This window comes from Melospiza georgiana, chromosome 6 (genome assembly GCF_028018845.1).
Source record: "Melospiza georgiana isolate bMelGeo1 chromosome 6, bMelGeo1.pri, whole genome shotgun sequence".
Classification (NCBI taxonomy): domain Eukaryota; kingdom Metazoa; phylum Chordata; class Aves; order Passeriformes; family Passerellidae; genus Melospiza; species Melospiza georgiana.
In genome coordinates, this window is record NC_080435.1 from 38,941,001 (window position 1) to 38,953,507 (window position 12,507).

At 35.7% G+C, this 12,507-nt stretch overlaps 1 protein-coding gene across 2 annotated transcripts in view; it reads right to left on the reverse strand.

Annotated features, from left to right (window-relative positions):
* The window catches only part of BAZ1A (bromodomain adjacent to zinc finger domain 1A), a 65,484-nt gene that overhangs the window by 30,295 nt on the left and 22,682 nt on the right, over positions 1 to 12,507 (reverse strand). For both annotated transcript variants that reach the window (XM_058026407.1, XM_058026409.1), the window contains exons 5-9: positions 7,192 to 7,293; positions 5,233 to 5,320; positions 3,543 to 3,677; positions 2,907 to 3,009; positions 734 to 900 (exon numbers count right to left, since the gene is read on the reverse strand). In XM_058026407.1, coding sequence (XP_057882390.1) covers positions 734 to 900; positions 2,907 to 3,009; positions 3,543 to 3,677; positions 5,233 to 5,320; positions 7,192 to 7,293 — 595 coding nt within the window. The remainder of the gene's footprint in view (positions 1 to 733; positions 901 to 2,906; positions 3,010 to 3,542; positions 3,678 to 5,232; positions 5,321 to 7,191; positions 7,294 to 12,507) is intronic.

Genomic DNA, 12,507 nt, shown 5'->3' on the forward strand with positions numbered 1-12,507 from the left:
CTGAAAAGTAAAACATCACATTTCATGAGAAGAGAGTAATCTATTAATTTTACTTTGTATAAAATGATACCAGCAAAAATATTTAAATGAGGTGATACATTGTTGGATTAGTTATTGCTTTTGCTGGGCGGTGTTTTGTGTTTTGTTTTCTTTTTAACAGAAATGGCTAAAGAAAAAATATCAAAAATTAGACAGCATTGATGAACGTTGCCTCAAAAAAGACCATCTACAACATCCACTCAACCACAGTGAATGTGGCTGTGGTAAAATATAGTGGAATCTATAATTTCTTCATATTCAACTTGACAAAAAAGTTATTTAACAATTTACATCCAAAAAAAATCCACACAGAAACCCACAACCATTAGATATGCTGTCAATCTGATGCAAAACAGATACTTCAAAGAGAAGACAACCATTAAATCAAATCGTTTTATGCATTATTGGCAAAAAAAAAAAACCTAAACCCACCACATAACTTCAAATGTAAATTCAAATTCAAAATAAACTTTTGGTAAACTAAAATTATAGAGAATGTTAACCAGAAATACAATCCACCATCAAATCTTCTAACTGCCTATTTTTCTAAAGTGCATTTCTAGAAAATGAAAATGATTATAGAAAATAACTTCAAACAGAGACTAAGAAACAAAAAGCCATTATACTGTTACATTAATACTAGAAAGCCATTATACTGTTCCTATATGAAACACAGATACTTCAAAAGCATTACTTTTTCCTTTTCTATTTTGAGTCTCTCTTTTTCTTCTTTCTTTTTCATCCTTTCTTCCTCCACAATTTTCTTTAATTCTTCTCTCTTCTTTTCCTTATCTTCTTTCTCCTTTTTCCTAGCTTCTATAGCATTTGCCTTCTCTTGTTTTAATTTAGCTTTTTCAAAAGCTATAAAGGAAAATGACAAACCTGAGTTATTTTTCTTTTGCAAAACGTTAGTTGTAACCGATAAATAGACTGTAATTTTATAATTATCATATCAGAAAAAATATGGTTTTGAAAGCTGAATTGTTTCCACACCAACCAGAAATTCAAACACTTGGAAGTTCTTTACAGAATCAGAGTTTCAAGCCTATGTATTAGACATGTTTTACGAAGTTGTCAACAGGTAATAAAGTTAAATATATCTAGTTTTATGAGGATACAGAAGGTTATTACTTGTTTATTGGTTTCCATCAATTGACATATAAAGATGAGAACTGATTCGAACATATAATTACAGCAACATATTTAGCAATGACTGGTTAAAAGCATGTCACAACCAGGTGTGGCACACAACCATGAAATATCTGTGACAGTAAAACCCTTTAAATAAGTGGTCTTTAAATATTTAGTTCTTACTGAATTACTGAAGTCAATGCATTTGAAACCTATGTAGTATTTCAGTGTGTTTTGCTAAAATGTTACTTCAGTTACACAGTTTAAGCTGAACTTTAAATAATAATAAATGCTACTGCCTGAAGAGATGCAGGTTTCTTTGCAGGCATGTGTAGAAGAAGAACAGGATGCAAATTTCCACTTTCTGCGGGCAGACAGTGCCCATCAACCCACACACAGGCTAACAAATAAAAGGGGGTCTTACTGTTTTAACTGAATAAACAGGAAAGCTAGAATCATATGTGAATGAAATGAAATGAAAAAAGATCCTCACTCTTACCAAGTAGAGAGTACTAACAAGAAAAACTTTTATTATATTTTCCTATAACATTCTGAAAATGGGCTAGGTTCCTTCTACAGATATCTACTGCACATAGCAGCAATGTATGAATTTGGCCAACAAATGCAGTAAAGCTGATCCTTGGAGCTTTCAACACACTCAGAAGGTTAAATTTTCAAGGTACTTGGTAACTTGCTACTTTTTCACATTGTGAAAATGTGTCTTAAGTACCCTTCTAGAAGCTGCAGTTTCTGTCCACACAAGAGAGGAAGCAGCTTGGACACTGATCAGCTGTTAGCTTGGTCTGTGCTGTCATTCCCAGCACATAAACAAATAGATGCTTGTTGTGCAAGAACATGGACACACAAGTTTAATGGAACCCATGAAATTCTAGTGTCCCCATCTATCTCCTAGAAAGGAAAGGCCCAAAGCAGTGTCAGACAACTGTGCTGTTATTTAAGCAGATGTTAGACTAGGTAATTTCTAAATATCCTTGGCATCATAAAAAAATTCTGTCTTCAAGAAGACGAGAGTCTGGAACCAAAAGTTCACTGAAATACTTCCACAGATGAAAGCCTTTCCTTAGGAAAAACAATCCTTACAATTCAGAAGAATATGTCCCTGTCTGACCTTTGTCCTCAAGAAGGCACACCAATTTATCTAGTTAAACCCAAAGAAAAGGCATATGGATCCCCTTACTTCATTTAAAATCAAATTTAAATTGATCAGGAACAGGTTAAAACTAAGCCAAAACAATTCAATCAGTCCAAACTAAAAATCTCTGAATCTTTTAAACCCCAAGAAATCAAAATATATTTCAGTTCTTTTGAATTTTGAGATTGTTCTATGAGGAAAATGCATAAATGGAAAAACTAACAGATTTGTGTTACACATTCGTGCTTTGATACACCTTCAGCTGGTAAAATTTACACATGACTTCACCAGCCAAGCTTCTACAAAAAATTATTTAGCTCTTTATTTATCTGAGAAATCAACACAGTTGGACCACAAGCTTCCTACATTTCCCCAGTTTCATCAACTAACATGGAAAAAAAAGTAAAACCAGGAAACAAGCACGCTAACTATTCAAAGGAGCCCTTGGCCACAGTGGTGTGGCAGTACACTCTTAATACGTTTTCCCTTTGAAAGGTACAACCCCAAAAGCACCCTAATTATGGCCTGCTCTCAAATCTGCAAAAACTAGTTCTACTGGTCATATGAGTAAACTTCAACTTACCTATGGCCTGCACATCTTCTTTATGCTTCTGGAACCTTGCTCTTTCCCTTGATACTTTACTTTTATTTCCTGCAGTGTTTTGTTTAGGTTTAATATTGTCCTCCTGATAGAGAATTTGGAGGTGGAGAGGAAAAAAAAGAGCATAATAACTACAGTGAAATGACCAGCAAAAGATATTCCCAATTTTTCAACTGTTCTGTAGAACACAATGAAGTAGTATAGTGACTAAGAGTCTCAGTGTTTAAATACAGGCAAGTGACATACCTGTATCTGAGGGCAAGTGACATCATTTTATATGAAGAGTTCAAATTAAAGCTTTTTAGTAAATTATTTATTAATCCCAGAATGGAAAAGTTCTCTGTCATCAAAACACACTGAGAAACTAGTTTCTTAAGGGGATCCCAGAAATAATAACAAAAATAAGATGATAACATATCAATTATGATCCCTTTTATCAGCTTGACTATAAAGCAATTACTTTAAAGCAATTGTGGAATATATCCCAATTGCCCTCAAAATAAAAGAAGCACAATGTCAACCCTGTATTTCAAATGATCTGATAAGTCAGACAAATAAAAGTACTTCCTAGACTATGCTGAGGTGTCCTCATCTGGGATTAGAAATGTTATTACTTACAAGACTTGCAGATGCCCTCTTTGGAGGTCGCCCTCGCCGTCTGCTTGCAGGACTGAAGATAAACGTGGGTGGTTCATCAGGAAAGAAATAGGAGAAGTTTTGTTCTGCTAGATTATATTTTTCAATTGATGTTGCCTTAGTAAGAAAGATGAAGATAGATATTCATGGTGAAATTCTAAACCTTTTTATAAATATAACCTAAATAATCTAAATGTAAGTTAACTAATCAATCATTAATTCACAAAAGAAGACAATAAGAGCAACCATATCCACAACTACTTAACTGAGGATAAGAAATACATCTCTGAAATAGTGTAAGTGAAGAGTTAATCTACCAAGTTATGATAATAATGTATGCAGCACCCATCTGAAATTAGAATTTGGCTTCATTAGGTAAGATGTTGTTTCTTTATAAGCCTTTCAGCAAACATAGCTCATCAGTGTCTTCCTAGCACGTTACTGAAGTGTGTGAAGAATAAATTTTGACAGATATAAGCAGAAACTTAACTTATTGAAGAATTATATAATTCTCTATTACACAGGTACTTATTTCTAGAGGAAGATTTTTCCAAATTGTCAAAGGTTCTTTTCAAGTCTACTTTCTCAACCATGACTTCAGGAAATCCACCCTTACAGGACAATACAGATGAGTATACAAAGGAGACATTCCAAATAGGAAATGTGCACGTAACTGAAATGCAAGGCAATCAGCAAGAGGACAAGAAGACACTCCATAGAAAGCCCAAATAAAGACAAGATGACAAATAAACATATATAGAATATAACAATTTTCCTGAGGCTTCAGAAAGCATCACTAATAGATGACTAGTCCTTAATGTGGTACAGTGAGCTGGGTCAAAATGACCACTAATAAGCCCAAGGAATGGGGTGGTTTATCCCTTTCAGCTCTATTTTCTTCTATTTCCATTTCTTTAGAAGAGACAGACTCTTAGGAGTTACAAATTTATTTAGAAATTCATTGCCTTTGTTATTTTCAGAGGCAAGACTCTCACTGACTCTCATCTCCCCGAGCCTTCCTGTGCAGAATGAGCAGTTACACAGCTGTATGAGAAAGTAACAGACACGATAAAAATCCCTGCTACTTTCTAAAAACAAGAAGATAGCAAGGATTTCGGGGTCAAGGCTGCAATACACAGGGAAGGTGTCCAGGATCTCTTGTGGTTCAGCAAGCAAAACAAGGGAAATTGCTGCCTTGTGGGAAAAGCTGCTCAAATTCTCAGTCCTCTGGTGCCCACTAAGATGTGAACTTCAGTCTGAGTTGTTCTAAGTATCACCGTATATCTAAAATTGCAAACACATGCACAATCAAAAACTAAAACCTTATCAAAAATCCATTCCAGTCACCTAAACTCTGGTCTTACTGAAGATATGGAGACTGAATACAATCTATTATAAAATACTTTCCAGTTAAAAGAATTAGAACAGAGTAATATTGGTTTACTGTACCAACACGAAACCAGTTCATTTTTATTCAACTCAGAAGTATCAGCTGCATACCTCGAAGAATGAAAACAACTCATGTGCTAGACTAATCAAAAGTATATTATACTTACAAAAACCTAAATGTGATGTAGTATTTAAAAGGAGCTCCGAGCAGCTAGTAGAGGAGAGCAAAAAAATACCAAATAGTGTCAATATTCTATCACATAAATTATGTCTTCTTGCTTACCTTAGCTTTAATGACTCCATCATGTGGTTCACAGTGTTGTTTCAGAAAAAGTTTAAGTCTATCACGAGAAAAAAGATGTTTCCTCCGGCTGGATTAGGAAAGAAAGGTAGTATTATCAACTAACATCTTTAATTAGTATTTAAGTACAGCCAAAAGTATGTGCAAGAATACATGTGATAGACCATGTGATTGAACTTTTTCTTATTTTCTTCATTATATTTCTTTGAAAGCACAACTGAATTAAAATTTTCCTTATGAATAAAACAAAACACAAGTAGTACATAAAGAGTTGGTTTATGCATCTGCAATTTTAATTTTGAAGATTCTGTTATGTCCTCTTTTATAAACACCCTTTTGATCCACAGTAGATCCTCCAAACACTTCTAAAAATTCCTAACTAAAACTCAAGTCTGACTGTGTCAGAAGAGGGAGGACAACAAACAAACAGGGACAGCAGGAAAGCAGCATTCACATCTCTCAAGTAGGGAGGCAAGCCAACACGTGACAAGGTGAATTCACACACTTCTCACTCAAGCTGTGCCACTTCTTCCTACCAGGACAGTGTGCACTCTACTGGTTCCTGGCACTCCAGGGAACCTGCATTACTTCACGGGAAGGAAAAGGCTTCATTGCATAGGAATAGCTAATGGAAAAATAAATCCTGATTTGTGCTGGAACTAAATTACTTGTAATCACATAAACTGAAGTTTGTGCATCAAAACTTTATATAAACTGGATGCTTCAAACAATCTACTCTAAACAGATATTTTAACTAAATTTGAGATAAATTTGCTATTTAAGAAGCAAAACCTCTACACCTTTCTATTTTAAATTAATCTGATTGCCTGTGTCTGCTCTAACATTTCAAACCAGCAATGCTACCAGAGCGCTCACAACACCAATACTTCATTATTATCATTATTAGAGTTCACACACTCTTTTCCATCTACTCCATCAATGACAACAGTAGCCAAGGTATCAGAAGTCACAGTCTTGCAAAATGTGGAATATATAAAAATTTCCTTGAGAAAGGATGTTCTTTGATGTTTGATCTTTGTATACTTTCAAGCCTAATCAACACAAATGGAAATTTAAGGCATGAAACAGAGAGCTTGGTTGTTGGCTACTGTAAGTGATGTCCAGGTGTTAGAAAAATAAATTATTTGCTGGTAGAATTGCCCTGTTAAGGTTCAGGGCTGGACATACTTCAGTGGTCTCAGACCTGCGGGGAGGTTAACAAAGCTTGGGAATAAGAATGCCCACTGACAGTGGTCACAAAGAACACAGAATTTAGGGGTCACAAAGACATCTAGCAGAATTCCCAGGGTAAGGAAACTCAACCAAGCAACTACACCAAACCAGCTCCTACTGGGTAAAAGGTAATTCTGCAGGGGAAAATCTGTGGCCACCGACTCAGGATCACTGACACAAGAAACTCACTGACTCAAAAGAGAAAGACTGAGCAAGTGGACTAATTACCATAAGATGTAGGAATGAATAAATTAATTGGAATAATTAACAAATAGAAAATAGAAAAGTAATTAGTAAGAGAACTTATGTAACTTATAGTCAATGAACACTCATTCTTTTTCTTGCTAAAATATGCTTGATTTATGGAATACCACTGATCACCTAGGCTTGTGAAATAAAAACCTCTGTCTCTTGAGTGTGTAATTATTGGCTCACTGCACACTGGGTAACTAATCCAATTTTTGCAGACAACAACAGCAGGTCTCATCTGTGTGCCAATGAAAGCAGAGACCTGCAAGGAGCTGGTACCTGTGTTAATGCTAGCAAAGCTTGAAATCCTTGATACAGAAGGTCTGTATTACAGTATTCTGTTCCAGTGCTTTTAATTAACAGCTCTAACATTGTTTTAAAATGTCATTTTACATCAAAAAATCGTATACAATTCACAGTTATAAAGTATAGTTTTAACTTCCACATACTAATTTTTACCTTAGTTGAGATGCTTTAACAATAACAGCTTCATATAGGTGTTTTTTAATAGGTTGGACTTTGTATTTGAACAAAGAAGGATCAATTATGGCTTTCTTCTCCCTAGGAAAAAAAAAATTAAAAATTAAAAGTTTACATTCACATATCATCAGCCCCATATTTTACACATTTAATATATTTATATGCCTATACAATGGACTTCTTAAAAATAGCCAATTTGTAACTTCCACTGGGACCAAAGAGGGCTCATTAATTTATGCCAACTTTTGTGCTACTATATTTAAATCTGCATTAAAAGCAGTTCCTGCAAGGAACAGGAAGAACAATGAGGGATTTTTCTTAGCAAGGAAATGGAAGATAAGAAGAGAAGGAAGAAAGAGAGAGAGACAAGTAATGATACATCCCTACACTTCAGAAAATTGTCTCCTTAATACTCTTAAGTGCTCATGATGGTAACAGGAAGACAGGAAAAAGGAGAAAAAGATGGTGAGAAAGGAGTCCAAAGGACAGATATAAATAAAATTAATAAAACCAGCAGTCCTTGATCTACCAATTGTGTTACAAAACAAGTAAAAAACACCTAAAATATTTTTCCGAAATAACACTTTAGGAAAAAAAAAACAAATCAAACACTTTACCAACGGCATAAAATAACAGGAAGTAACAGAAACCATAACATATCTACACTTCAAAATAAATGCTCATCAGGTTACATGCTTTATTAGCCAAAGTGCACTTCCCTTTTACAGGTATTCCTACAGAGACCTGGATGTTTTCCCCCCACTTGGAAAATATTTCTTCAGTTTTAACATAACATTTACTGTTTTGTTACATCTCTTCCTAGGTGGATAACACCCAGGTCTGGTGTGCTACCAAAATTCACTCCTTTACAAGAAAGAGAGGGGCTCTTTATGCTTTAAGAAAAGTAGTGTATTTATGAACAGAGATGAACTAATAAGACTTTATTTAAATAATAATGTTGCATTTTGGCACTAAACAACAGAACTAACTTCTCCTGAGGTGACAATTTGTAATTAAGACTTGTACTGCTTTGTAAGGAAGAATTCAGTCATCGTCTTATTTCATCAAGAAGGAAAGTTGAAGCAGCTATGTAGATGAACTAGGAGATTTAAAACTATGCATTTCATCATTGTCACTCCTTCCAGCATTTACAAAATTCTTTCAGGTGGAGTTTGAAAAAATAAACCAGTACATCACTTGCTGTTCTTTAGCCTTGTGAAAAACATGCACATGATGTTGAGAACTGTACTTTGCAATGCTCTGAAAATAAAATTTGCTACAATTCTTGTTTTTCCCCACTAACTCTGTGAAAGAGAGATTCAAGAAATGCTAACTTTCCAATGTCTAATAAATACATTATTAACTACAGATTAAACAAAACAGTACTTATTCACCATTAGTGACATTTCGGATGAGAATAATTTGCAAAGTTCTCAAGAAAAATAGTTTATAATGATTAAATTATCAGCATAGTTAATAATAAATGGACTGACAAAAAAAAGACAGACTTGGAAACAGCAACATATCTACTAGACCTACAGGTAAGTGCTGTGATTTGCACGCAGTGTCTTGCATGATATTTCATGCACATCACAGCTGAAGTCTAAAGTTAAGTCAGTCAGACCAAACACAGTTTAAGAAATATAACAGAAAAAGTCCACCCAGCCATTCATATTAGCAAAACACAGATCAACTATAATCCAGTATATCCACTGGCAAGATTTTAACATATTTACTTAAGTTTGTTAGAAGAGCCTTCATATTCTGGTCATACCATGACTTGGTCTTCCATCACCACCTTCAGTCTCAAGACAGGAAAGCTAAAGTAATGAAGGCTGTTGGCAGGAATTTTTGGATAGTATGAAAGACAAACTTGCACCTCATCACACACCGTTGCCTTTCCAGGCCTTTGACTAGTAAGCTGAAGAACAGCCCAAACAGATAATGTTCAGATACAAAATAAAAGCCATCAGAGTACCAATATGAAACCAAAAGTATATCAGCTTATTTATACATTTTGAATAGGTTCTAAGCTTCAATACTATCTGCAATCAAATTCAGGGCCCAAAGAATAATAAAATTTTCAATTCTTCATCATTAATCTTTTCTTCTTAGTTTGTGTAAATCTTTTTCAATTTCAGTGAATCATATATAATAGCCCAAATGCAATTTCAAAACACACTAATTTTTTCTGCTTAGTTTCTGAGTTTCTAGATATTATCCAAAGAAGTAAATATATTCCCGACATCCTCTGCCAAATTTAGAGTAAAAATTTTGCTTAGTGCAAAAGAGGAAGAAAAAGGTAATTCAATACACAAAGCAAGCTTTAAAAATTATATAGATTATCCAGCAGCTTTTGCATAAAAATATTGTTATTTTTGCTTATATTTTATTTTGTAAAGCATTATATAAAACACATTAGAGTTAGCAAGAGTTAGATCCACTTCACTGCATAGATCCCTTACAAAAAATCTTCTCAGCACAGCTCTGACACACAAATCCAGAGGAAAAAACACGGAGTATTTTGTAACTTAGTAGGTAAAAACTACAACTGACTCACCCATATCACACTAGTTTCTACTGCAGTCAAGTGAATGTGGTTAGTACCTGTGTGAGAATCTTGCATTTTTAATAAGGTTATAGTGAACCACTGAGAGGTAATAATAACCACTGACAGGTAATAATCTCATCAGGCCTTCAATTACTTTGGCATGTTGCCCACATGACCTGAACATAAATTTCTTCTTACACTACAGCTATGCTACACTCTGACAGCACAGTACTAAGGAAGCAGTACCAAGTAACCCCTGAGACCTTAGAACATGGAATTGTTAATGTTGGAAAAGGCCTCTAGGACTGAGTCCAGCTACCAACCTGGCCCCATCATGCTCATCACTAAATCACATTTTCAAGTGCCACATCCACATGGCTTTTTGAACACTCCCAGGGATGATGATTTCATGACATCCCTGGGCAGCCTATTCCAATGCCTGATGTTTCAGTGGAGAAATTTTTCCTATTATCCAATATAAACTTTCCCTGGCACAATTTGAGGCCACTTCATCCTGTCACTTGCAACCTGGGAGAAGAGACCAACTACACCCTCGTTTCAGGTGGTTGTAGGGGGTGCTAAGGTCCCTCCTGAACCTCCTTTTCTCCAGGCTAAATAAACCCCGCTCCTTCAACCTTATCCTCCTGAATTACCTTGATCTGCACCATCTGGTCTGAGTCTTGCCACAGCTACCTGTATCTTACTGTATTGAAGAAAAAAATGAAAAATTGCACCAAAAAATACTGAAGTTGGAGGATCCAGAATGTTGTCCTAAAGTGCTAAAATGACTGCTGTCCCACTTTTCCCGAAAAAAGGCAGTGGCTTTTTTCTCTTTCACTCAATTTGGGAATGGACAAAACTCCTTTGAAGAATGCTAGGTAAGTAACACAATCATTTATGGTCTCATCACGCTCCAGTGCAAGCCTTGCACAGGTAACCTGTCAGCAAACTGATCCCCAAGGCACGGCTGCCTCTGACATCTCTGAAGGGTGCCACTGACAAGGAACTCTGTACTGAGCAATAACAACAACTGCCCACTTGGAATTGCAAATATTTTCTGCAAGTATTTTCAACAGCAAAACAGAGCAACCTGAAGATGGTTAAGAACATTCTAGGGACAAGACAACTGACTTTTAACTTTTTGGTGCAGATTTTAAGGTGCCTTTGATCCAGGTACTTTGGTTTTTCCTTATAACATAAAAAGAGGACTACCCATCATCATTATTCTTGGATTCAAGCAATGTAGGAATGAGAGAGGAAGAAAGGAAAGATAATAATTACAGATGAAGAAAGATTTTACTGTACTGAAGATATTATATAGCTTTAATGACAAGCTATGCCAACATTTTAATGTATCCAGTGAATAATTTTTTTCCTCCAAATAAATTTTAAAACTCATGTGAAGATGGTAAAAGGCCTGGATGGTAAGGTTACACTGACATTATTTCCAAAAACTGTTACCTCTTATATCCCCAAACTTGCAGAAACAATTAGCCCTTCCCCAAAATTAATCTTCAATTCAAACTGAACAAACACCCAAATTTACTGCCATAAACCAGCCAGCAAACCAATAATTTTTTTCTAGTATTTCTGATGATGCTTGATGATTCACACTACTCACAGCCCTGACAAAAGGAATTACATGAATAATTAAGTTGCAGCTGAATTGTCTGCATTTGGCAGCAAAAGCCCCCAAACCTCCAGGCTGCTGCTGAGTGCTAAAGCCAACACAAGAGTTCAACCTTACCTTTAAAAGCCTATCAGTTTAAGGTGTGAACACTACTATTCCATGTGACCACTATCCTATGGTACCAGAGGCTCCCAGGGCATAGCAGAAATGTTTTAAGAACTCAGAAGATTTGCTACCTTTTGCTATGTAAGCTAGGCCTTAGAGCACAGCCTGTTTTTCTGAGGGAAAGTAAGAGCATCATAGCCTCTTTCTTCCTGTACCACCCCAACTTTTACTGAAGAACACAACAGAAAAGGTCAGCAGCAACATTTGTACAGACTACACAGCTATTTCTGCCCCACACAGACAGGAGCAGTAGGGTCACAGAAAGGCTGAGATCGCTAATGACATCTATTTTCAGTTAAGATTCTCCAGCCTTACAGATTCTTTAGGAAAAATATTTGCAGATGGCCCATCAATCTGTGTTGTGCTCCCCTCCCCCTCCCTCACAAACACCCTGAGCATCTGCTGTACCATTGTTTAACAGCACTGCAGCTTTGCACAAAGACAGTCTCAAAACCTGCAGATTTGTGTGCAGGCTGAGGCAGAGCTGTCCTGCACACATCAATTTGACATTGGTCCCAAGGTGACTAACATCCATACTCTCCACATACAAGTCTCCCTATAAACAGAAAAATATAGTCTCTGAAAGACTAGGGATGCAAAACCATGTCATTCAGCTCAGTGGGATTTCATTGTTTTGAGCAATGGTTTAAAGAATCTTATATGCTAGCATACAAAAATTCATGACAATGCTCTACTTACAGATCGGTTTTACACATACTGCAAATAACACTTTTCAAGTCTGCATATACCCAGAATATATCTAGAAAATTACTGTTACTATACTCTAACATTTGTTATAAACAGACTCACTTAAAAGTTACAGTAAGCATTTTAAAGACACAAGAGGTTTGCAATTTAACTTGCAGCATAAATGTTAGGTATGTCCCAGAATACTGCTTCAAAAGCCTGTATATTCTCACAAGAACTCCCCTTCTAAGAGAAAGAAATC